At 45.0% G+C, this 27,825-nt stretch overlaps 1 protein-coding gene across 1 annotated transcript in view; it reads left to right on the top strand.

Moving 5' to 3' along the window:
• Positions 1 to 27,825, top strand: part of LOC126153857 (uncharacterized) — a 1,728,205-nt gene that overhangs the window by 471,708 nt on the left and 1,228,672 nt on the right. Inside the window, exons 15-16 of the mRNA XM_049916098.1 lie at positions 5,320 to 5,616; positions 8,601 to 8,939. Coding sequence (XP_049772055.1) covers positions 5,320 to 5,616; positions 8,601 to 8,939 — 636 coding nt within the window. The remainder of the gene's footprint in view (positions 1 to 5,319; positions 5,617 to 8,600; positions 8,940 to 27,825) is intronic.

Below are 27,825 nucleotides of genomic sequence, written 5' to 3' on the forward strand. Positions count from 1 at the left end.
TCCGCTGGGCATTGTCCTGTCGCAGTAGAGCGGGAGAAAAAACTTCTACGTGCACCGAACGGAACATTTTCTCGTACAAAAATGGAAACTGGTAGCCGACAGGTGCGAAATAAATACAAAAGGTATATACTGAATTGCTACAACGTTATAAAGAATATAACGTGATCTGTCATTTTTCCAAAGCCTCGCAGCTAGTTGGAAACAAAGGGAGAACGATGTCGAGTACAGTAGCTCAAAATAAGCTGTTCTCTTTGTAGCACTAACGTAACCGAAATAAACTTCATAATATTTACAGAATTAGAAAAGTTTCAATTTAAGTTAATAAATTCTGTCGTTTTTTCTTTTATTTATGCAACCCTCCCCCCTTCTTCTCCACTTTCTTCCGGTTCCCGTCTAATTCCAATCGTATATGCTGGTGTTTGTATGTTATCATATAGGGACTTGACCGATTTCCCAGAGAAGGTACGGAGAAGTAATTTTCATGGCGTACAGATCCTATGGAAAGGTTTTGTAGGGTTCAGCGACCTAAATTACAATGGCAGTGTAACAAATAAGCCCAGCTACCAAATTAATACTAACATCCACTCTATTCGATAACGTTCATCTGTCACCTCACCCACTCTTGCTCCCTGAGGGCAGTCTCACATCAGAAACACATTTTTTTTAGTTTCCAGGTGATGTACACTACCTGATGAAAAGTGTCAGAAGAAGAGTATGAGAGGCGGATTCGGCAGTATAACAGGAGTTGGGGAATATACTGTTGTCAATAGAGAAGCAATAACAGCTGAATTGGTGGGTCAGGAGAGCTCAGTGACTTCCAACGTTGACTAGTCATTGGATGCAACCTCAATAAAAAAACAAAAATAAAACACAACATGCGGGACATTTCATCCCTTCCGAAGCTGCAGAAGTCCTGTGTTGGTGATGTTACTGTAAAGTGGAAACACGAAGAAACGACCAAAAGCTAAACCAAGGCCAATCGTAATTAATGTACTGACGGACAGGGGGCGTGGTTGAAAAAAATCGCACGATATAAATGAAAGAATCACCCTGAAGAATTACCAGCAGTCCAGCTAGTACAATGGCTCTACATAGGGTGTTAAAAAAGAACTGAGTGCCATGTTCGACGGAACGCCCGCAGAACGTTACCTGCCGGCGTGCATAGAGCCAATAATAAATATGAAGCTAGTGCTGTTATGTTGCGGAGGTATTTTTGTAGTTATGGTCTGGTCCCTTTATTGCACTTGAGAAAACGTTAAATGCGTAAGGAACAGTTCAGAGATTATCACATTTGTTCAAAAATGGCAATATGCCACATTATAAAGCAACGTCTACGAGGAGATGATTCGAGGATAGCAACATTCTTGAAATGGACTGGCCTGCCTAAAGTCCCCTCCTGAACCCACTGGAACAACTTTGGGGTAAGTCAGAACGTTGACTTCACTCCACATTCCAGCATTTAACAACAATACCTACTCCGCTTTCGGCTCTCGAGGAAGAAGGGCTGCCACTCCCTCACAGACATTCAGACAATAACTGAAAGTGACTCCAGCAAGGTTCAAGCCGTCACAAATGCGAAGGATGGACACAGACCATATTAATGTCGACTATTGGGTGTTCAGATACATCAGCTGATGTATGAGTTTAGCTTAGTCGGGATGAGTTCCAGTGTTGCCCCCTTCATTTATAATCCTAAGACTATTACGGGAGGCTTATCCCAGTGCTGTTATTAATTCTCGGATATTAGTCAAACATGTGCCAACTTTGGTCGATTCTGGTCCAGTATCAAGCTGTCGCAGAGTTATACTCAATTTTACATATATTCTTCCTCATTCCCATCCATACTAGTACAAGCGTTAGGCTTTTTTTCCTAATGAGTGTGTGGCACGTATGGATGATAACATACAAATACACACACCATATGTATATATATGGTCACGTGCGGCACCAGTGCAGTGCCCTCAATGCTTTGCAAGTGTTAGTCGTGACCACAAAAGTATGCTTTGTAGGTGTGAGTGCAGAATGCTGGAGCTGAATGACAAAAGTCTGCATTGTGCGGTGGTCACATTCGGCCATTGAATAGGATTGTGGTGACAAGTATGAGGACGACAGCTACATATGTCAGTGCAGAACTGAATGTCGCACTCACAAACCCTGTCAGCACCAAAACAACACGAAGGGAGCTCCAGCAGCAGGGAAATGCAGGGCATGAAACGATTTATTAGTGACGCATATGCCTGTAACAGGACAGTTTATTGGTGCTGAAGCCATAAAAATTGGACTACACAGCAATTCAGAAACATAGTTTGATCATATATGTGTTATTTCACACTGTTAACAACTACTGGCCGAATTTACATCCCAAGAGCGAAATATGCTGGAGATTTGGTAATGATCTGGGCATGCATATCGTGGTGTTCCATGTGTCCCTGGTTACTCCACAAGGTCGAACTACAGGGTTATTACAAATGATTGAAGCGATTTCACAGCTCTACTACAACTTTATTATTTGAGATATTTTCAAAATACTTTGCACACACATACAAAAACTCAAAAAGTTTTTTCAGGCACTCACAAATGTTCGATATGTGCCCCTTTAGTGATTCGGCAGACATCAAGCCGATAATCACGTTCCTCCCACACTCGGCGCAGCATGTCCCCATCAATGAGTTCGAAAGCATCGTTGATGCGAACTCGCAGTTCTGGCACGTTTCTTGGTAGAGGAGTTTTAAACACTGAATCTTACACATAACCCCACAGAAAGAAATCGCATGGGGTTAAGTCGGGAGAGCGTGGAGGACATGACATGAATTGCTGATCATGATCTCCACCACGACCGATCCATCGGTTTTCCAATATCCTGTTTAAGAAATGCCGAACATCATGATGGAAGTGCGGTGGAGCACCATCCTGTTGAAAGATGAAGTCGGCGCTGTCGGTCTCCAGTTGTGGCATGAGCCAGTTTTCCGCGGGCTACGCGTGAAACTTGCCCGCACGCATTCAACCGTTTATTCGCTCACTGCAGGCCGACCCGTTGATTTCCCCTTACAGAGGCATCCAGAAGTTTTAAACTGCGTATACCATCGCCGAATGGAGTTAGCAGTTGGTGGATCTTTGTTGAACTTCGTCCTGAAGTGTCGTTGCACTGTTATGACTGACTAATGTGAGTGCATTTCAAGCACGACATACGCTTTTTCGGCTCCTGTCGCCATTTTGTCTCACTGCGCTCTCGAGCGCTCTGACGGCAGAAACCTGAAGTGCGGCTTCAGCCGAACAAAACTTTATGAGTTTTTCTACGTATCTGTAGTGTGTCGTGACCATATGTCAATGAATGGAGCTACAGTGAATTTATGGAATCGCTTCAATCATTTGTAATAGTCCTGTACTGTCAGAGATTTTGGATGATCAGATCCATCTGGTGATACAATTTTTGTTCCCCAACGGTGGTGCCGTCTTCCAAGATGAGGGACCCCTGTTCACACTGCTCATTTCGTCAAGGACTGGTTTTGTGACCACAGGGATGAATTATGGCATCTCCCCCGACCACCACAGTTCCATGTTATTGAGCCTTTGAAGTCTACTTTGGGAAAAAAGTGCGTGTTCGCTATGTAGCACCATAATTGTTATTTCAACCTGCCACACAATTCTGCAGGAAGAATGTTATAAGATTCTCTTAAAAAGCATACATGGCATGTATTTATCCACTCTGAGATAACTGTAATCTACACTCCTGGAAATTGAAATAATAACACCGTGAATTCATTGTCCCAGGAAGGGGAAACTTTATTGACACATTCCTGGAGTCAGATACATCACATGATCACACTGACAGAACCACAGGCACATAGACACAGGCAACAGAGCATGCACAATGTCGGCACTAGTACAGTGTATATCCACCTTTCGCAGCAATGCAGGCTGCTATTCTCCCATGGAGACGATCGTAGAGATGCTGGATGTAGTCCTGTGGAACGGCTTGCCATGCCATTTCCACCTGGCGCCTCAGTTGGACCAGCGTTCGTGCTGGACGTGCAGACCGCGTGAGACGACGCTTCATCCAGTCCCAAACATGCTCAATGGGGGACAGACCCGGAGATCTTGCTGGCCAGGGTAGTTGACTTACACCTTCTAGAGCACGTTGGGTGGCACGGGATACATGCAGACGTGCATTGTCCTGTTGGAACAGCAAGTTCCCTTGCCGGTCTAGGAATGGTAGAACGATGGGTTCGATGACGGTTTGGATGTACCGTGCACTATTCAGTGTCCCCTCGACGATCACCAGTGGTGTACGGCCAGTGTAGGAGATCGCTCCCCACACCATGATGCCGGGTGTTGGCCCTGTGTGCCTCGGTCGTATGCAGTCCTGATTGTGGCGCTCACCTGCACGGTGCCAAACACGCATACGACCATCATTGGCACCAAGGCAGAAGCGACTCTCATCGCTGAAGACGACACGTCTCCATTCGTCCCTCCATTCACGCCTGTCGCGACACCACTGGAGGCGGGCTGCACGATGTTGGGGCGTGAGCGGAAGACGGCCTAACGGTGTGCGGGACCGTAGCCCAGCTTCATGGAGACGGTTGCGAATGGTCCTCGCCGATACCCCAGGAGCAACAGTGTCCCTAATTTGCTGGGAAGTGGCGGTGCGGTCCCCTACGGCACTGCGTAGGATCCTACGGTCTTGGCGTGCATCCGTGCGTCGCTGCGGTCCGGTCCCAGGTCGACGGGCACGTGCACCTTCCGCCGACCACTGGCGACAACATCGATGTACTGTGGAGACCTCACGCTCCACGTGTTGAGCAATTCGGCGGTACGTCCACCCGGCCTCCCGCATGCCCACTATACGCCCTCGCTCAAAGTCCGTCAACTGCACATACGGTTCACGTCCACACTGTCACGGCATGCTACCAGTGTTAAAGACTGCGATGGAGCTCCGTATGCCATGGCAAACTGGCTGACACTGACGGCGGCGGTGCACAAATGCTGCGCAGCTAGCGCCATTCGACGGCCAACACCGCGGTTCCTGGTGTGTCCGCTGTGCCGTGCGTGTGATCATTGCTTGTACAGCCCTCTCGCAGTGTCCAGAGTAAGTATGGTGGGTCTGACACACCGGTGTCAATGTGTTCTTTTTTCTATTTCCAGGAGTGTATTTTGAATGTCAACAGTTTTCTTACACCATATTAGGCATGGATATGGGTTGCATTTTTGGTGTTGATATATTTTCATCCATCCCCTGTATGTAGCGCAGGGAAATAAGTAGCTATACGCAACATGGCAGTTGTTTGAAATTCTATACTGAGATGCAGTGGTTGTTTGCAGGATGGACAAGGGAACACGCCTCTGCACCTGGCTGTAGCACAGCAGACAGTGCCGTGGGAGTGCGTTCTGGACCTGGTGGAGAGGGGCGCGCAGGTGGCGCTGCGCAACAAGGCGGGCGTGAGGCCCGTGGAGCTGGCGCCCGGGGACGTGCTGGCCCGGCTGCAGGACCAGATGCTGGCCGACTGCTGGGCCGGCCTGGCGCCCAGCTCGCCAGCTGCGCAGCAGACCACCCAGCAGGCGCAGCAGGCGGCCAGCGCGCAGCAGCAGGGCGCGCAGCAAAACACCCAGCAGGCGCAGGTAGGGCCACAGTGTCTGTTGTACTCTCCAGTAGCGAACTATACGTTGAGTAGTCCTGGACCCCAGCCTGCCAGCTTTACAGCAATACACACAGTGGCCACAACTGACAGCTGACATACAGCAGCGAGGCGCTAGCCAGAACACCCAGCAGCCACGGGAATGGAAGCACTGTGTGACTTATTAACCAACAGCAAAGTATACACTGACTAGACGACTATCAATTTGTCTTTAGCAATGGCACAGGCACCAGAAAAGCAGTTCTGCCATTGAACTTATGACGGAATTAAGACCAAAGAAAAATCAAACCACTTTCATAGGATTTGTGGACCTCGAAAAAGTGTTCATCAAAGTAAAATGATGCTCGATTTTTGAAATTCTGAGAAAAACAGCGATAAGCTGTAGGGAAAGATGGGTTCAAAAAATGTTCAAATGTGTGTGAAATCTTATGGGACTTTGCTGCTAAGGTCATCAGTCCCTAAGCTTACACACTACTTAACCTAAATCGTCCTAAGGCCAAACAAACACACACCCAAGCCCGAGGGAGGACTCAAACCTCCGCTGTGACCAGGAAAGCTGGGTAATATACGTATTGACAAGAATGGAGAGTGAACAGTACGAGTCGTAGACCAAGAGCGAAGTGCGTGGACTAAAAATGGTGTAGGACAGGGATGCAGTCTTTCACTCCTGTTATTCAATCTACACATCGAGGAAGCAATGAAGGAAATAAAGATTCAAGAGTGTGATTAAAACTAAATATGAAAGAATATTAACGTTAATATTCGATGACAACATTGCCAGCCTCAGTCAAGGTGAAGAAGACTGGAAAGAACAGTCTAAGGAGTACAGAACATGGTTTTAGAGTAAATTGCAGAAAGACGAAAGTTATGAGGAGTAGTGGAAATGAGAACAGCTAGAAACTTAATATCATAACTTGGTGATCACGAAGTAGATTGAGTTAAGGAACAGTGCTATCTGTACAGCAAAAGAACCCACCACAGATGGAGAAAAGAGGAGATGAAAAGCTGACTAGCACTGGCAAAAAGGGCATTTCTGGGCAAAAGCAGTCTGCCAGTATCAAATATAGGCCTTAATTTGAGGAATAAATTTCTGGGGATGTGTGTTTGGAGCACAGCAGTACATGGCAGTGAGACGTGGACTGTGAGGAAACTAGAACAGAACAAAACAGAAGCATCTGAGGTGTGGTGCTAAAGAAGAATGTAGAAAATTAGGTGGAGTGATAAGGTAAGGAATGAGAAGACACTAGAGAAACGGCAAGGAAAGGAACATACAGAAACCACTGACATGAAGAAGGGACAGGATGATAGGAACTCTGTTAAGACGTTGGGAAATAACTTCCACGGTACTACAGAGACCAGCAGAAGGTAAAAACTGTAGGGGAAGACAGATCTTTATATTCCAGCAATTAATTGGGCACATAGCTTGCAAATGGTTCTCTGAGACGAAAACGATGGCAGATGAGAGGAATTCATGGTAGGCCACATAAAATTAGTCGTAACACTGATGACTCAAAACAAAAAGTCTTAAAACTCACACAGATAGCTCTGCAGCAAAACACACAGCAGGCACAGCAGATAGCTCGCGTTCTATGCAGTGTGCATAGCAGAAGGCCCAGGAGTCTGAGGTAGGGAAGCACTTACCACCATATTCAGTAGTAGCAGAGTCCACGTGGTGTAGCCCTGGCACCCTGCCCATGAGCTGGGCAGCTGAAAACCAGTTGACACAGGAGGTGTGTGGCAGGCAGCAGTGGGGCATACAGCAGAACACCTAGGAGGCTGAATAAGGGAACACCGTCCACTATGTTCAGCAGTAGCAAAGTATACATTGTGTAGTCGTGGTACTCAATCCACGAGTTGCATAGTAGAACGATTAATATGCATAGGATGCTGCTCACATGAAGCAGTAGGCCACACAGCAGAATACCCAGGGTGCTCAGCTGAGAATCACTGGCTGTTGTATTCGCCAGAAGTAAAGTATATATATTGTAATCCTTGCACCCAGCCCGCCAGTTATGCAACACGTGCAGCATGCAGTTGGGTCACAACAATAGGTCATGCAATACCCACCACGCATAAACTGGAAAGCTCCATCTGCTGTGTTCATCAACTGTGTGGTCCTGGTATCGACTGCGCGAGCTGTGCAGCAGAATACACAGCATGCACAGCAAGTGTCGGGACCAAACAGTAAGACACACAGCAAATCATCTAACAGCCGTAGGTAGGAATGCATAACCTGTGATATCTACCAGGATCATTCATTGTGAATTCCTATCACCCATACACCAGCTGCTCAGCAAAACTCACACCAACACTGTGTGTACCTGCAGCCTCTGTGGCCTCCCTCAGCACTGCGTTTGTATCTCAGCTGGCGTTAAGCAGCAAATAAACAGTTCTCCATCACAATTGCACCCATTTGTCATTCGCCTTTTTCCACCAGTGGCAATCAAGTAAGCAAACACTAGTCAAGATGGCCTGTTCCCACCAATGACAACAAATAAAGCAAACAGCAGTGAAGGACATCTCGTTCTCAATATCATATCAGATTACGTTAACAGCCTCTTTCGCCTTAACTGAAGTTTCTCTCATTCAGCAGTTAGCAAAAACACCCTGTCAAGGCCGTTTGCAACAGTGGCCGAAACGATGGAGAATTTTACACATTGACAATGTGGTCACATGCCGACAAGAATTTTATTGATTAAATTACCCTTGTTTAACACGTATGGTAGCAAATACTCTTGTGTTAACATTTCGTCTGTGACTATGAATAATTTCACCATGGGTCAAACACGACAATTCTACTGATTTTAGCTACTTATGTTTTATTGGAAAACGCTGTTGCACCTAATTTTACGCTCTGACCATGAAACCAACGGCGTATAAAATGATACATCTGAGAGTCCCTCCAGATTAATTTTCACTGTTGGTCTGTATAGAGGTGAGTGGTTGGTGCTTGCACACTGGTTGTAGAGCAGCAGTCTCAGTTGCGTGTCGTGCGCGGCGCAGGTGCCGGCGACGCCTGCGGGCGCCGAGTCGCCCGGCAGCGGCGCCGCCAACTCGGGCCCGTCGTCGCGCAACCCGGCGCGCATCCTGCGCAAGCTGCGCACGGCGAGCGGCGGCGGCGGCGGCGGCGGCGGCGCGGCCAGGGCAGAGTCCACCGAGGAGGCCAGCTCCGCCTCCGTCGAGATGCTGGCGCTCTCCTCTACCGGCTCCGTGCGCAGCCGCAACAACAGCTGCCGCAGCCTCGAAGTCACCCAGCAACAGCAGCAGCAGCCGGGCCAACCCGCCGGCAGCAACAACAACAGCAAGGTGAGCGTGGCAGCCTGCAGAGCATGCGCAGAGCCAAGTACAGTAATGCGATAGTGCACCAATATGGGGTAGACGTAATGACTGAATTGTGTCCCGTATACAGTCGGTATTGTCGAGGCACATACACAGTACAAAGTACAAAATTGTTAAGGCTTTCTGGGCCACTTGTTGACAAACTGCCTGTTGGCTTCTGTCTCGGGTTCTTCGGCCGACGTTTGTCTGATGATTTTTCTGACGCTTCGCCACCACGAGTGGCTATTGTCAAACTTTCATCGTCCATTCCTGGTGGTCAACTGGAGCCGAGATCGCGGCCGCAGACTATATGTACCTGGCGCGCCAATGTCTAACAGATTTTCGGCAGTCATTTCCGGTGCGAGTTTCTTGCCGGCCGGAGTGGCCGTGCAGTTCTAAGCACTACAGTCTGGAGCCGAGCGACCGCTACGGTCACAGGTTCGAATCCTGCCTCGGGCATGGATGTGTGTGATGTCCTTAGGTTAGATAGGTTTAAGTTGTTCTAAGTTCTAGGGGACTGATGACCTCAGAAGTTAAGTCCCATAGTGCTCAGAGCCATTTGAACCATTCGTATAATTCTATAGCTTCTCTGAACAAGCAGGCGTGATAGTTCTACTCTACAGCCAGAACTTCAGTGTCGGCAGATTTTACTACGTGGATGGTCTCATACAGCGCGTTCTATGCCACGGCCGATTACTCCATTCCAAATAAACATTTCCGCATGTGCATCGTTTGCGAAAGAGGGACCCACTTGCAATGTCGGGTACATACCGCATACCATTCACACGCAGAAAAGTTTATTTGGAATGCATGGACGATCAGTCAACACCAGGATCACAGAACGTGAGCGGCATTGCAGATTGGGGCAGGTGGAGAAATCGACCGTGGCAGAGCACTCGCTGCATAAGACCGACCTCGCAGTAAAATTCGCTAACACGGAAGTTCTGGCTGTAGAGAAGAACTATCACACCCGCTTGTTCAGAGAAGCAGCAGAAAATCACAAACACGGGAACACCTTCAACAAGAAAGAAGAAAGCCTCAAGGCAAACGAATCCTGGCTTCCCGTGCCCTAGCGAACGACCGTCGCAGGTAGCAAGAGAACCGCATCGGAAATGACCGCGTAGAAGCCCTCGGATGTAGGCGCGGAGGTACGTGTAGTCTGCGGCCTCGAGCTCGGCTCCTGTCCACGACCACCAATTTATTACCCATACAACAGACAAGTCATCCATCCGTATTTATTTACAAGCGGAGCGCCTCTGACATGGCCAACGGGTTCGGCTCATATTTGACAGATACGAGAGAGAATTTTCAGAGCATGTGCTTCGATAAGTGTCAACGTGATAAGGAATACCACACAATCCATGATAAGAAGTTTGCAGTGCTGCACAGATACCAATGGTCATAATTTCGAACACTTTCAGTAAATGGACGTTCATACCACCTTCCTGCCCTTCGTTGACCTTCAAAGACCTTACTGTTACACATCATTGGATTCGTCTCGATAGCCGCTATCAGATAATAAGTACCAAACTATAGCATCCCATTTACAGAAAAAAAGCGAAGTTGCCCTTCATATCTCTGACGTTACCCCACATAGCAGCAAAAAACCAACGTCATATTATGTCCCCGTTGTCCCATGCAACATTTGTTCCACAAACTTTTTAGCTCCTATCACACTTTCCGAGTCATTCTTCGTGGTATTAGTTAGTAACTCACCCTGTATATATTACAAGGTGCATTCAAGTTCTAAGTCCTCCGATTTTTTTTCTCCGGACTGGAAAGAGATAGAAACATGCGCATTGTTTTAAAGTGAGGCCGCGTTCATTGTCAATACGTCCCAGAGATGGCAGCACCGTACGGCATATGGAATTTTACCGCCAGCGGCGAGAATGAGAACTCTTTTAAATACTTAAAATGGCGACGTTTTCCTTACTTGAACAGCGTGCAATCATTCGTTTTCTAAATTTGCATGGTGTGAAACCAATTGAAATTCATCGACAGTTGAAGGAGACATGTGGTGATGGAGTTATGGATGTGTCGAAAGTGCGTTCGTGGGTGCGACAGTTTAATGAAGGCAGAACATCGTGTGACAACAAACCGAAACAACCTCGGGCTCGCACAAGCCGGTCTGACGACATGATCGAGAAAGTGGAGAGAATTGTTTTGGGGGATCGACCAATGACTGTTGAACAGATCGCCTCCAGAGTTGGCATTTCTGTGGGTTCTGTGCACACAATCCTGCATGAAGACCTGAAAATGCGATAAGTGTCATCCAGGTGGGTGCCACGAATGCTGACGGACGACCACATGGCTGCCCGTGTGGCATGTTGCCAATCAATGTTGATGCGCAACGACAGCTTGAATGGGACTTTCTTTTCGTCGGTTGTGACAATGGATGAGACGTGGATGCCATTTTTCAATCCAGAAACAAAGCGCCAGTCAGCTCAATGGAAGCACACAGATTCACCGCCACCAAAAAAATTTCGGGTAGCCACCAGTGCTGAAAAAATGATGGTGTCCATGTTCTGGGACAGCGAGGGCGTAATCCTTGCCCATTGCGTTCCAAAGGGCACTACGGTAACAGGTGCATCCTACGAAAATGTTTTGAAGAACAAATTCCTTCCTGAACTACAACAAAAACGTCCAGGAAGGGCTGCGCGTGTACTGTTTCACCAAGACAACGCACCCGCACATCGAGCTAACGTTGCGCAACAGTTTCTTCGTGATAACAAATTTGAAGTGATTCCTCATGCTCCCTACTCACCTGACCCGGCTCCTAGTGACTTTTGGCTTTTTCCAACAATGAAAGACACTCTCCGTGGCCGCACATTCACCAGCTGTGCTTCTATTGCCTCAGCGATTTTCCACTGGTCAAAACAGACTCCTAAAGAAGTCTTCGCCGCTGCCATGGAATCATGGTGTCAGCGTTGTGAAAAATGTGTACGTCTGCAGGGCGATGACGTCGAGAAGTAACGCCAGTTTCATCGATTTCGGGTGAGTAGTTAATTAGAAAAAAAATCGGAGGCCTTAGAACTTGAATGCACCTCGTAATAACCATCACTGGCGCCAAGAAACGATTAAAATGGTCGAAAACAAATAAGTCACTAGGACCGGATGCAATCTCGACTCGATTTCACAAAGAGTACCTTACGGCATTTATCCCTTACTTAGCTTTCATTTATCGCGAATTTCTCGCCTAGCGGATAGTCCCAAATGACTGGGAAAAAAGTGCAGGAGTCTGCTGTATATAAGAGGGGCAAAAGTACGGACCCATAAAATCATAGACCAATATCCCTATGATTGATTTGCTGCAGAATCCTTGAACTTGTTGTTAAAATGTAACATATTTTCTTGAGACCGGTAAGCTCATGTCTATGAATCAGCATGGTTTTAGAAAGAATCGCTCACGCGAAACTCAGTTTGTCCTTTTCTCACACGAAGCTATGGATGAAAGGCAACAGGCAGTTTCCGTATTTCTAGATTTCCGGAAAGCATTTTTCACCGTTCCCCACTGCAAACTGTTAGCGAAGATACGAGCGTAAGGAATAGGTTCCCAGACATGTGAGTTGCTCGAAGACGGCTAGTCTTCATCAGAGACATGAGTATCATTAGAAGTACTCCAGGGAAGTCCGATAAGTGCGCAGTTATTTTCTGTATACATGAATGATCTGGCGGACAGGGTGGACAGAAATGTGCGGTTGTTTGCTGATGATGCTGCGATGTAGGGAAAGGTGTGTTGAAGGTGAGAGACTCTAGGAAGATACAAGATGACTTAGACGAAATTTTTAGTTGGTGTGGTGAATGGCAGCTACCTCTAAATGAAGAAAAATGTGAAGTTTATGGGGACGAGTAGCAAAAGCGTACCCTTAACATTCAGATACAGCGCTAGTAGTTTCCTACTTGACATAGTCACGTCGTGTACATATCTGGGCGTAACATTGCAAAGGGATATAAAATAGAACGAGCATGTAAGTATTATGGTAGGGAAGGTGAATGGTCGATTTCGGTTTATTGGGAGAATTTTGGGAAAGTGTGGTTCATCTATAAAGGGGATCGCATATAGGACGTTTGTACAACCTATTCTTGGGTAGTGCTAGAGTTTTTGGGGTCCGTACCAGGTTGGATTAAAAGAAGACATCGAAGCACTTCAGAGGCGGGCTGTTAGAACTCTTACCGGGGGATTAGAACAACGCGCAAGTATTACGAAGATATTTCGCGAACTTAAATAGGAATCCCTAGTCAGAAATTGACGTTCTTTTCGAGGAACACTGCTGTGGAAATTTAGAACACCGACATTTGAAGCTGAATGTTGAAGGATTGTACTGTCCCTAACGCATATTTCGCATAAAGGCAAGGAAAATTAGATGGGCAAAAACAGTGCTGTTGCGGAGGCACATAGATAATTTTTTTTTCCCTCGCTCTATTCACGAATGAAACAGATAAATAAATGATTAGTTGTGGTACAAGGCTCCCTGTGTCACGCTCCGTAAGGTGGCTTGCGGCGTATTTACGTAGGTGGTAGATGTAGACAAAAATTTTATGACGTGTATACTCGGAATTATTGAGGCTCCCCAAGGTAGAGTTACAGGCCCTTGGCTCTTCCTCATCTACGTAAACGATTTAGAGATCAATCTGAGCATTCGTCTTAGGTTGTTTGCAGATGACGCTATCGTTTATCGACTAGTAAAGTCACTAGAAGATCAAAACGATCTAGAAAAGATATCTGTACGGTGGGAAAATTGCCAATTTACCCAAAACCCGAAAAATGTGAGGTCATCCACATGAGTGCTAATAGGAATCGTTAAACTTCGGTTACACGAAAAATCAGTTAAAATCTAAAGGCAGTAAATTCAACTGAATACCTAGGAATTACAGTTACGAACAACTTAAAATAGAAGGAACACACAGAAAATGTTGTGGAAAAGGCTAGCCAAAAACTGCATTTAATTTCCATGACAATTAGAAAATGTAACAGATCTGCTAAGGAGACGGCCAAGACTACGCTTGTCCGTCCTCTTTTGGAGTACTGCTGCGCAGTGTGGGGTCCTTAGCAGATGTGATTGGCGGATCGAGAAAGTTCAAAGAAGGGTAGCACGTTTTGTATTATCGCCTAACAGGGGAGAGAGTGTCACTGATATGATACAGGATTTGGGGTGGACATCATTAAAACAAAGGGTTTCTCTTTGCGGCGAAATCTTCTCACGAAATTTCAATCACAAACTTTCTCCGACGAATGCGAAAATATTTTGTTAACGCCGACCTACATTGGGAGAAACGATTGCCGTAATACAATAAGGAAAATCAGAGCTAGCACCGAAAGATATAGATTACAGTGGAATAATAGAGAATTATTGCGAAGATGGTTCGATAAACCCTCTGCCAGGCACTTAAATGTGATTTGCAGAGTATCGATGTAGATGTAGAAGGAAAGCAATAAGGAGTAATAACAAGGCAAGCAAATAAATTTCTCAAAAGACATAGACTAGTAAAGATTTAAAAATTTATTCCTTTGCCTCTTGGCTCTTCAGCTGACTGTGTTACATGTCTTCAGTTTCCTCCGAACAATTTTCCATATAATCCTCAGAAGCAAATATATTCGCGGCACCAAGAACGTGTAACGAATGTAATCGTGACGCAACTACATCGTTTCTTCCAAAGATTCGGACGAAAAAAAAAACTAGCTTTACATTTAACAATATTTCGGTTGCGGGAATTAATTCTGATATACACCACACATACTGTAAGATTGTCTAATAAATCGGTAATGAAAGCATTCTGCTGTGAATATTTATTGCGTCCGGTCGGTTGTGCAATTAAAAAAAAGGTTCTAATGGCTCTGAGCACTATGGGATTTAACATCTGAGGTCATTAGACCACTAGAACTTAGAACTACTTAAACCTAACTAATCTAAGGACATCACATACATCCATGCCCGAGGCAGGATTCGAACTTGCGACCGTAGCAATCGCGCGGTTACGGACTGAAGCGCCTAGAACCGCTCGGCCATAGAGGCTGGCGGTTGTGCAATTTCCGCTGGGTTCCCAGAGAAGCAGATTGTAACTGTGAAGTCTTGAGATAAAGTTCTTCACTTGACGATAAAAATAAAAATCACGTGCCAGTTCAGTTTGGCGGCATCACTTCTACCGTGCAAATCGATTGGCTCTCGTCATCTATAACCATGCTGCCACACACGACGGCGTTAGTTTTTCCATCCATGAAATCCGGTATCACACAAAACTTGTTATCAGCAACGTATAATGTTAAAATGTTCTCAAGATATGCTTTGTAAATTGAATTATGCTATTCGCCAGATTTGGAGAAAATGAAGTAAACAATTCATAATGAGTCGGTCAAATGATTGACGTCTTCTATACCCCGAAGAACAAATTAATCATTATCTTTTTATAAGCTTCAGACAACAATTTTTCAGACGCTGTGATGGAAAATTGTGCAATGTACGAATGCGTTATTTCATGTTTACTACCAACTACGATACGGGTAAATTTTTCTCCATTATGTGATAACGTGCGATGATTGCTCGTGTTCACAGCAATCTTACTGAGAATTCTTTTCATACGAGGATTAAAATTTTAATTCTTTGCTAATCCGAGTAAATGAGAAATTTATCTGCCTAGATTGTCATTATTCCCTATTGCTTTATTTTTGATATTAACATTAGTATCCGTACCAGCTTCGAAACAAAAAAAAGAAAATACAAATAAAACAAAACCTGCATAATGCAACTGGGATTCGAACATAGACCCTCCGCTCTGCAGCGAGAGACCCAGATCGCTAAACGATTTTGGCTTTCGTTGGACAGCTCTTACCTTACGGGTACACAAGCGGAAGTCGAAGAAGAGTCTTTCCTCGATTCATAGGAAAATATGCCTTTGCGAACCCTGGTCGTTTCTGTGTCGATTGCGCGTCTTGAGCTTTAGGTGACGTTTTCTCAAAAACTGTCTGGGTGAGAGTACGACTAGCGTATTGAGGGTTCCGCACAGACTTAAGTATCTATATATAGACAATTCATCCATTCCGAGATTTGAGAATCTCGACGGTGTTCGTTTTTGTCGACGTTGATATTCGCAAGATATTGGCCCCAGGGATTCCGAGACTTTCGTGAATGTTCTAATTTTAAGTTTGAAGTCGGATAACAAATGATAAAAGAACTTTTTTCGTGTGATATAATTACATATTAACAATTTTATAGTTTTTATTCCTTACTTGTATTGTGAAATGTTGCTTCTCTCCAAATTTCATGTTCTTCGTCAACATTTTAATCACTGATTTTTGAGCATCAAAATATGCAACCAACTTTGATTCCATAAGAAACCGTTGGACAGATAAATTAAGGAACGATAGTAACACAGCATTCAGTCACAGTCTCATTGGTTTTTTGTTATTATTCTTGTATATCCACATTTCAACTATAAGTAGCATAGCTTCAGTGCATTTGAATGAGTTACTGTCCGACAAACCCGCATGTGACAGTGATGGTCTATGGGCAGACTGAGTTTCCGTCTGTCCATACACCAGTAATTTACTGACACGTACTGCTGCGAGTTTGTTGGATAGTAACTCATTCAAATGCTATAATTTTCAATGTTAGCAGCTGCGATGAATTTTTTGAATAATTTCGTGATGCCTTCAGCTGCCTTTCTCTTTATTTCATACACTATATTGCAATTTCGGCCTCAAGCCATTTTCAAGTATTTTATAGTTGATTCCTTAGTAGTATATCATGTCAAGTGTGTCCTTGCTCCTATGGCTGAATGTAATGCTCGAAAGTAACGTGCTCCTGCAATACCGAATAAACTCTCTAATTAAGTTTATGAGCATTACATGCAACCTTAGGACCAAGGACGTACATATACTACAAAAGAACTATCCATAAAATACTTGAAAATGGCTTAAGGCCCGAAATTGTGCAACCGTACATGAAATAAAGAGAATGGCAGCTGAAGGCATCACTGAATTATTTAAATGAAGTTGTGCTATTCGTAACTGAAATCAGGACATGCAAAAATTATAAAAAAACAGTGAAACTGCGAATGGTGGCTGAGTTCTTATCCTTTCTTAATGTAAATATGTAACACAAACTGCAGTATCTTTTGATTACATTGATCCTTTCTTAATCAAAATATTTGACACAAATTGCCGTACATTTTGATTGCACTGACTTACAAACTTAATTTTTTCACATCATCAAAGTACTGTAGACCTCTGTACGTGACATAAATTTTAAGTTGATGTTCAGAAAGTTCGTTAAAAGTTGATGCACCACTTATATTCAATGTGCGGAATACAGACGAGCCAAGTCTGTTTGTCAGGCTGCAAGCTAGTCTTGGCTTTCTAAAGCAGTCCGACAAAAGCTCAGTTTTCTTTTCCATCCAACTGCGTATTATTCTTATCACTCACGTATTTCGGATGCCGTCAGAGCCATAAGTACAGCACCCTAGCACAGTTGCCAAGCCGTGCTTCCAACAGGATATTACTTGTATTACAGTAAGTGTACATTGTAGCTTGATGAACACACAGCAAAGAAAATGTTTCATATATTTCCAGATAGGTCAAAATACAGGAGACACTAGTATGTATAATGAAACACTGAAGAAAACGAACTGAAACCGCAGTCAGACTTGCTCGCTGCCGGCAGACTGAGATGTCCCGGTGGTACTCGTATACGCGGCAGCGTGCGCCCGCAAATGTAGATTTCGCTTTGAAGGCTAACCCTTTTAGCGTGTCTGAGGTAATGTAACAGCAGAGGCGGGGGAAATGAGTTTGCCCGCGGCAAACAGGGCTCCAAGAATTACGCCGGCAGAGCGGCTCCGCGGTAGTCCTATGGTTGCGCCTTGCGCACCCCGTCTGCTTTGTTTACATTCTTTTGCAGCGTCACACGGCGCTCTTCGAAATGTGCGCTCTTCAGTTGGTCTCACGTTAGTCCCGCGCCATACCGCCCTCGGCTCTAATATTAAGTGGAGAAAGTTCTGCGTCAAAACAGTCCTTAAGTGAGTACCCCCTTGTCGTAGGTGTACCTGTTATACCAAGCACCTTTCGACTCTTCTTCTCCAGGGGTACTGTTTAAAGCAGTCTGGTTGGCGCAGATATGAATAGTAAACTGCAGGCAAAAGGTCCTGGAGAGGAAAGAAAAGCCCTGAAAAATCACAGTGAAGAGCAGTATTTGCAACGACGTAATGGAAAAAGTAGTCTTATCAGCAGATTTACCCTAAAAATAAATAAAATATTCATGCACGTACACACCATAGATGCCGGGGTACACGCGCAGAAATTTCGTAAATATGCACTACAGTATGAGAAATATACGTTTAATATATATCATACCATATACCATGATGTTGGGTCTCTGGTAACCCTCTGGTGATACTGACATTTAATGTGTAAATCATTTGATATTGTTAATTAAGTTACATAATATTTATTTTTACAGTTATGTGTATTTTATAAATACTTCTTGCATTATTTTGCTATTTATCACACAAAATCATTTAGTTCTGTGCGTTGTTGTTTAAATAGTACGAACTGTCAGTAAACTGAAATTTACGATGTGAAAAAATTATATCATCTCTGCATCAAGTAAATCTTCATATAAAACTAAGTTCCGAAGTTTAAATTTGCACATCAAAATTGCGCTTCACGGATACAACAAGAAAGCCTGTAAAACTGACATTCACTGCTGGGATCTATATTATTCCTCTGTCACCACTCAGAACACATTTTATTTTAAATGACACGTTACGTATTTTATTGGAGAAATGGAAAAGGTCACCACCACAACTGCCCTGAAGTTCTTCTGTTGAATGGCCCTCCACTAGTGTAACTGTGATCACTGGCTTTTGAAAATTCATCCTCTTTCCGTCTATTTCTTGGTCTATAACGCTGACATCTTCCTCCAACCACCGACAAACAATTTCATTTCACGGAGAATCGTTAAACCTAACGCATTCCAGCGAATACATTTTGTACCAAATGAAGAAAACGGGTAATTAGTTCACGAGGCGCGATGTAGGAGACCCCAACCCACCTCAGCAACACGTGTCAACAAGAAACAAGAAGGCGATAATACAACCAAGAACAAAACATTGTAGTATTGGCAATTTAAGGAGAATAGGGAGGCTATAGAAGTATTCTGTCAGAACTAATCTAAGAGAACGAGTTCGATAAGTTTTTCGTGTGGCCTGAGAGACCACACATAGTGTGTTATGAGTTAAAATGCACCAACCACACACATAAAAGGACGAAATAAATGCAAAACAGGTCTCCTTACTGACCCAAACCTCATTAGCAACTAACATTTTGCCCGCGGCTTTGCCCGCATGCACATGTGTCACTTATATACGGCAGTTATAAACAGTCTGAAAAGTTTGTAAGGATGTTACAGAGTAGGTTCCGCTGAGAAATAAATGGTCAGAAAAAAATTCGATACGTTGCGCAGTTTTCGAATTTGTCATACTTGAAGTTAGCAAATCAGAGAAAAACTTTCAAGAAGCACTCCAGAGACAGCGTTGCCGAAACAGTTCTTCGTTTGGTTCCGTAAAACCGAAAAAGAGGGCGCTACAGAACTTGGACATGGGACGATAGTATGGATCGGATCCAAGCCAAAGGCTTGGCGCTATCATCTACGCCATGAGGACAACTGACACTAATACACTGAAGCTCCAAAGAAACTGGCATGCGTATTCAAATACAGATGTATGTAAATAGGCAAAATACAGCCCTGCTGTCGGCAACGCCTTTATACAACAACAAGTGTCTGGCGCAGTTGTTACATCGGTTACTGCTGCTACATGTCAGGTTATCAAGATTTAAGTGAGTTTGAACGTGGTGTTATGGTCGGCGCATGAGCGATGGGACACAGCATCTCCGAGGTAGCGATGAAGTGGAGATTTCCCTGTACGACCATACCACAAATGTACTATGACTATCAGGAATCCGGTAAAACATCAAATCTCCGACATCGCTGCGCCCGAAAAAAATCCTACAAGAACGGGACCAACGACGACTGAGAATCGTTCAACGTGAGAGATGTGCAACCCTTCGTCAAATTGGTGCAGAGTTCAATGCCGAGTCATCAACAAGTGTCGGCGTGAGAACCATTTAACGAAACATCATCGATATGGGCTTTCGGAGCAGAAGGTCCACTTGTATAACCATGAAGAATCGACGACACAAAGCTTTACGCCTCGCCTGGGCCCGTCAGCACCAGCATTGGACTGTTGATGACTGGAAACATGTTACCTGGTCGGACGAGTCTCTTTTCAAAAACATGGTTCAAATGGCTCTGAGCACTATGGGACTTAACTGCTGAGGTCATCAGTCCCCTATAACTTAGAACTACTTAACCTAACTAACCTAAGGACATCACACATCCATGCACGAGGCAGGATTCGAACCTGCGACCGTAGCGGTCTCGTGGTTCCAGGCTGTAGCGCCTAGAACCGCTCGGCCACACAGGCCGGCAGTCTCGTTTCAAATTCTATCAAGCGGATGGCCGTGTAGAGGTATGGAGACAACCTCATGAATCCATGAACCCTGCATGTCAGCAGGGGACTGTTCAAGTTGGTGGACGCTCATCCCACACGTCCAGAATTTCTACAGAGTAGCTCCATGCACACGCTTCTGAGTTTAAACACTTCCTCTGGCCACCAAACCCCCACAACATGAACATTATTGAGCATGTGTGGGATGCCTTGGAACGTGCTCTTAAGAAGAGATCGCCACCCCCTCGTACTCTTAACGGATTAATGTACAGCCGTCAGGGTTCATGCTGTCAATTTCCTCTAACTCTACTTCAGACATTAGTCGAGTCCATGCCACGTCGTTTTGCGGCACTTCAGCATGCTCGCAGGGGCCCTACACGATATTAGGCAGATTTACAAGTTTCTTTGGCTCTTCCGAAGGATGGGGAGGGGAGGAGGCTCTTCAATCTGCACGCACAACAGCCTCATTGGCTAAGTTCTATGCTAACAATCTAGGAAACGGCGCAACGTAACGAAATTTCTCTTCTTAACATTTATTTCTCAGCACAACTGTCATGACGCATCGAATTTTTTCTTAAGAATTGTTCCTCAGTGCAAAGTACCCTTCAGTATCCTTACAAGCTTTTCAGATTTTTTCTGACCACCTCGTATTTCACATATCGCAGGCAACTGTTTGATTCTCCACTGTTTTACACCATGAGACAGCAAAGAGCCAGTTTAACGTACCTGCGGTATTCAGTTGTGTAGCATGAGCTGTGGATCTGAAACACATGGACAAAATTATCGGCTAGCAGTAGGGCTCATTCTCGCTTCGTCGTTCAACAACGCAACTAGGAGACAGACTGCTCTTTATAGTTTTAAAGTATGCCAGGTCAACTAAACACTGGAAATGAATACTTGTCTGAGGCGCCTTGTCATGGTTCGCGCGGCTCTCCCCGTCGCAGGTTCGAGTCCTCCTCGTGCATGGGTGTGTGTGTTGTCCTTAGCATGTTAGTTAAATTTAGATTAAGCAGTGTGTAAGCTTAAGGGCCGATGACCTCAGCACTTTGGTCCCATAGGAACTTACTAATACCACCACCACCACCACCACCACCACCCCACCACCACCACCACCACCACTACCACTTGTCTACCGTTCTCACCCCCACCGACACCACTTTGGCTAAAAGTTCTATTATAAACCACAGTATTTTTATACAAATAATGATTCTTGTGTATGCCAAATTTGGTTGAAATTGCTCCAGATGTTCCTAAGTTAAGCTTTTGTCTCAACTTTTTTCTAACTTCAGTAATGATTTCACGTTGCTCTTGCCTAATACAATATTTTCCCACTTTTTTTAAACTGTCTCGAATCAACACCTTCTAGCCGCCGTTCCTTACATCTTCGTCTCTGTCATCTTTCCTGCAGTCCAGCAAACAACTAGCTTGGTGCATTTCCCATCCACTCAACTGGCTGCATGTCCCTGCAACCTCTATTTCATTTTCATAATTATTGTAAGTAAGTGGCTCAGTTCCCTCGGTAGTTTTTCAGCGTCTGAGTCGGTTTCACTCGATGTAGCAAGGTCCACAGGACAGACCTTTCCTGTGCTGGGTGGCCGTAGCTGGTGGCGTGCAGATACCGATCCCTGTGTTTGGGCTTTTGGTAAACGCTGTGACCGAGACACACATTGGGTTTAAGGCGGACGCGTCCAGGAACGGAACCGTCCTTCTCCGCTTCTGTCATGGATTTTACATGGTTGTGGTTATTGTTGTTGTGTTCCACGAGCTCTTGCACCTTTTTATATCCTCGAGTCATATGATGAAGGTATCGCTGACGGCGATTAAACGACCAGGCTTTGCAGGAGCCATGTTCAAGGCGATGTCCTCGAAATACTCCATAGGATGTCGGCTGAAACTGGATCTAATAGGCTCCCTGTCGCCAACCCGTCCTTATAGTTGCAATATTATCAACCATGTAAAAAATACGATGACGTCAGGATATGATTAATTAAATCTACGATGGTCTCGTCAAAGACCCGTAACAGAAAGTGTATATAGTCTGCGACTTCATCGATGGAATTAAACGTCTACGGCTTTTAAGGAGATATTATGGTTAGTTTTGATGTGGTTTCCGTATTCACCTGTGTGACCATACAGTTCAGCTATGAATACGAAAGGGAGTATTGGCTCCACATCTCCGGATGGCCAGCTCCTCGTGCTCCTTATACACTTAAGCGCCAAAGAAATTGGTATAGGCATGCATATTCATATACAGAAATATGTAAACAGGCAGAATATAACACTGCAGTCGGCAACGCCTATATAAGACAACAAGTGTCTGGCGCAGTTGTTAGATCGGTTACTGCTGCTACAATGGCAGGATATCAAGGTTTAAGTGAGTTTTAACGTTGTGTTATAGTTGACTCACGAGTAATGGGACACAGCATCTCCAAGTTAACGATGAAGAGGTGATTTTCCCGTGAGAGCACTGCACCATTGTACCGTGAATATCAGGAATCCGGCTAAACATCAATTCTCCGACATCGCTGCGACCGAGAAAAGGTGCAAGGACGGGACCAACGACGACTGAAGACAATGGTTCAACTTGACAGAATTGCAACCCTTCCGCAAATTGCTGCAGATTTCACTGCTGGGCCATCACCGAGTGTCATCGTACGAACCATTCAACGAAACAACATCGGTATGGGCTTTCTGAGCCGAAAGTCCACTCGTGTACCCTTGATGACTCCACGACACAAAGCTTTAGGCCTTGCCTGGGCCCGTCAACACCGACATTGGACTGTTGATGGCTGGAAATACGTTGCCTGGTCGGACGAGACTCGTTTCAAGTTGTACCGGGCGGATGGATGTGTTCGGGTATGGAGACAACTTCATGAATCCATGGAACCTACATGTCAGCAGGGGACTGTTCAAACTGGTGGAGGCACTGTAATACTGTGGGGATCGCGCAGTTGGAGTGATATGGGATCCCCGATACGTCTAGATACGACTCTGACTGGTGACACGAACGTAAGCATCCTGTCTGATCACCTGCGTCCGTTAGGTTTAAGTAGTTCTAAGTTCTAGGGGACTGATGACCTCCGATGTTAAGTCCCATAGTGCTCAGAGCCATTTCAACCATTTTTTGAGTCCATGCCACGTCGTGTTGTGGCACTTCTGCGTGCTCGTGGGGTCTCTACGTAATATGAGGCAGGTGTACTGGTTTAATTGGTTCTTCAGTCCGTGAAAGTGACGCCAACGTCAACAGCGATGGGGAGATTAACATTCAATTTATATGTTCAGCTTTCTTTATTTTCACCTCTTTGTAAACGTTCACATGAATTTTTCTACACGTGTATAGCGCAGTGTTGTTATTTTAGCTACAGCTGTCGGCATGAAAACCCGCCGCCCCCGCCGCCGCCAGCCGGCGTGGCCCGCTGCTGACTCATTTAGGCGACACGAGAAACGCATTCGGCGAGGCGGGCGCTACCTGGCGCCATCTATCGCTCTCCGGCGTGGCCGTATCTCTCGCCATGCTAACGACTTTTGAATGTCTTCACCGATGCGCGCGCAGCTCCGTATGAAATATTCATCCGACGGGCAGCACCGGCGCTATCTCGTTGCCGTGCGTAATGGCGGCCGCCTCCAGCATGTTTCGCCCTCTCTCATTACGGTTATCGCTCGGACAGGGTGAGCGCGCTGCTCTTCTGGGGAGATTGCCCAGATGACACACTGGCTGTAGCCTAGACGTTGAGTACGGTCCCTTGTCACTGTGAGTCATATCTGAGTCTGGACCTTACTCGAGCTTCTGAGACGCGCTGAGCCTGATCAGTCATATTTAATCGTACGTAGCCTCCACAAAAATATTCCTATAGGAGCATAAAAAATGCAGATAAGTTCCCGTTTACGAAAAGACTGCAAAGTGGGGTACCAGCTGTCTAATTCGGCCATCCTAACACTTTTATAAATTTCCGTACAAATTTTAGCATACGAACGTATTCGCGCATTTCATAAACTGCAACTCGCCTCAAACTCCTACAAGCTCCTCTAACTGTAACTCACTCGTCAGGTCATAATCGACCTACAGTGGTTTGAGGAGCATGACAGTGAACCCACCACGCTCTTTTGGCCACCAGATTTGCCTGGTAGGAACCCAGAGAAACAGCTGGGAGTTTGGCAGGTGCCATCTCCATGTTCAAAGATCACCAGCCCATAATTTATGGGAAATCTGTGAACTATGCATAGACATCTGGTGTGATATTCCATATACCTAGCAAGGTCTTGTTGAATCCATGCCACAAAGAATCATTGCTGTATTGCATTCCGAGGATGGACCATATGAGCTATTGGTTCACTGTAAGTCGCTCACCCCCATTCACACCCAGTTCCCCTTTGTCAACCCATTGTCATTACCTCTTTGCGTCTCTCTGTGATTTTCACAGTCCCCTTCGTTCCGTCCTACTACTACTGTCTTCCCTCACTGTCACTGTCTCCATCTTGCTCTCTCTAACTGATAATACCTCATTCCTTCCTTCCTACTGTTGCAGTCTCTTTTTTCATTGTCACTATCTCTATTTTCCTCGTTGTCATTATCAAATACGTCTTTCATCACTGATGGCTCTCACTGACTTCCACTTTGTCTTTTCTTTGTCCGCCCCCCCCCCTCCCCCACTCTGCTCTGTCACTGTCTCCTTCACTCTTGTTCTAGCACTCTTCTGTCACTGTCAACTATGTTCTGCTGCCACTGTGTCTCTCTCTTTCTCTCACACTCTCTCTCTCGCTCTTTCCATAACATAACCACTGTCTTCTATCATCCAGTATTTGTTACTCTTCTGTCTCTTTGCCTCTGCCATTGTCTACTTCTCTCTCAGCATAAAAAAGTGCGAATTTGTTTGCCTGCCAAAATCTCTGCGAGAATTTTTTAAACGTGCTGAGGAAGATAAAATGAGGCAGCTAGTACACCACTTTTCAGTCAAGCTCTTTTAAATAAACAGGACCATATTCGTATTTTTTTATGCTTTGAGCCTTTATATCTCGGAATTGGATAAAGATATGAGAAAACTTGCCAAGATTGTTCGAGATTATGATCTTCGGCATACATAGTGAAAATTATAGCCATTTGCTGGGCATAGCCGTCTCGGAATCAGCGACTGGGTTTTGGTACCCAAAAATCAAGCTCTTTGAGTGTTTCCCTATAACGCATAAGGATATTGGGAAACTGGTAGATGGCTCTTCGAGATAAAACCCAGAATATATCGTTAAAATTTGAGTCATTTGTTGCGGTTATTTATTATTTACATATCGCCTCATACCGGATTTTACGTGTAGAAGTTGGTAATTTCGAACCTCTGTATCTTGGAAAATGATAAAGGTATCAAGAAAATTCTCAAGATTGCTCGAGATCGGAATCTTAAGAATGTATCGTAAGATTTTGAGCCATTTGCTGTGCATAACTGTCTTGGAATCCGCGGCTGGGTTTTGGTTCGCCGCTAACGGCGAAAATATACGAGTAGTAAACAAACAATTATTGGGTTTTTCCTGGGAACCGCCGATGAATGAATGCAAAAAGATCGAGCCGATTTTCCATTTGCCAGCCGCGTGGTCTAGGGGACCTTGCTACGGTTCGCGCGGCTCCCACCGTCGGAGGCTTGAGCCCTCCCTCGGGCACGGGTGCGTTTGTTGTCAACAGCACAGACACAGTAGTGTGCGAGGCTAGCAACCGATGACCTCAGCGGTTTGGTCCCAAAGAAACATACCGCCTCTCCATTTGCCTAAGCAGTAGGAAGAGTGTAACATTAATACTTTCACCGTGTACTGTAGGTAGTGACACTAAGACCATCCTTCTGTTTGTATACAAATGGTCCCTAGCCCAACGGCTCTCCAAAACACTTGACCCTACCTTTTTTTATCATCAATAGAGCTAACAGAGCGCGAGTTATGAGCACCGAAAAATCTCTTTTTTTATGCGCAGCATTTGGGAACATACCAGGTGTCGATGCTGTCGCATGCATACCGATAAACGTTTTTGTTAAGTGACTGTTAACAACCGTTCAAAAATTCATGAAATGATTAATTTCTCATCAGCTGTTTTATTGAATCCGGCCGGGGTGGCCGAGGAGTTCTAGGCGCTACAGTCTGGAACCGCGCGACCGCTACGGTCGCAGATTCGAATCCTGCCTCGGGCATGGATGTGTGTGATGTCCTTAGGTTAGTTAGGTTCAAGTAGTTCTCAGTTCTAGGGTACTGATGACCTCAGATGTTAAGTCCCATAGTGCTCAGAGCCATTTGAACAATCCCTTAATCTAGCTAAATGGGTTGTGGTTTAGACAGACCATGCTGTTGTTAAGTTTGAGTGATTTCCACAGGACAGTGAGTGTTTTCCCAACACCGTTTGGTTAAGAATTTGCTGAAAATCAAAGCAGTAAGCAGCGTCTTACAGCAAAGACTACGAATCTTAGCAGGAAACAGATGATCCACAATTTAAGTGGACGTGAGGCTGCGGCTGTTTATAAACGTTTAGAAATTAGGAATATCAACAGCTGTACTTTTTGTAAGACGTATTTATCACGCAGTTAGGTTCGACACTAAATTAGTGTCATCTTGAGGCCACTATGCAAACTAAATGTTGATATCCTACCATGGGTGGATTAGTACAGGTAACATATTTGAGACCAATGAATGTACATGATACCTGCCCCAATGCACCGATGGTTGGATACAAACATTCTGTTTGCATGGGGGTCTGAAGGTGACACTAACTTAGCGTCAAAACTGGTCGTGTAACAAATATATCTTATAAAAAAGGTATGGCTGCTGGTGTTTCTTATTTCTACAAGTTAGCAGGAAATGCCCAGTTTAAGTGCCTAAATTCTGCTGTGGAGGCTGATTAGCCGCAAGCCTGCCTGTTAAAAAAATATTGTTGTCGGATGCAAGAGTCTTTGGAATGTAATTGAATTCCTACAGGGCATTTATCAGTGTTATAGAATAATTGATCCTGAAACTTGAAAAGAAGCTAGGAGATGAGGCATTGACGGAAGTAAAGCTGTGTGAGGGAGTCGTGAATCGTGCTTCCAGTAGATCAGTTGGTATGGCACTTTCCAGCGAAAGGCAAGTGGTCCGACACACAGTTTTAATCTGCCAAGTAATTTCAAAATAACGCTCACTATCCTGTAGAGTGAAAAATTCATTCTGAATGGATCAAAGCGAGGCTGTCGATCCTACGTACTGTACGTGTAGCAGTGCGCAGAAACAATCCAGGCCCGAACAAATGATTCCGAGAAAGTTTAAGGGGCGATGGGACGCTCCGCAAGCTCTGAGCTATAAACGAGGAGGAACCTTTCAATCCTTGCGACTCCAAAACTAGATAACTAAGTTGATTATGATAATGAGTACTTCA

Source organism: Schistocerca cancellata, chromosome 2, assembly GCF_023864275.1.
Source record: "Schistocerca cancellata isolate TAMUIC-IGC-003103 chromosome 2, iqSchCanc2.1, whole genome shotgun sequence".
Taxonomy (NCBI): Eukaryota; Metazoa; Arthropoda; class Insecta; order Orthoptera; family Acrididae; genus Schistocerca; species Schistocerca cancellata.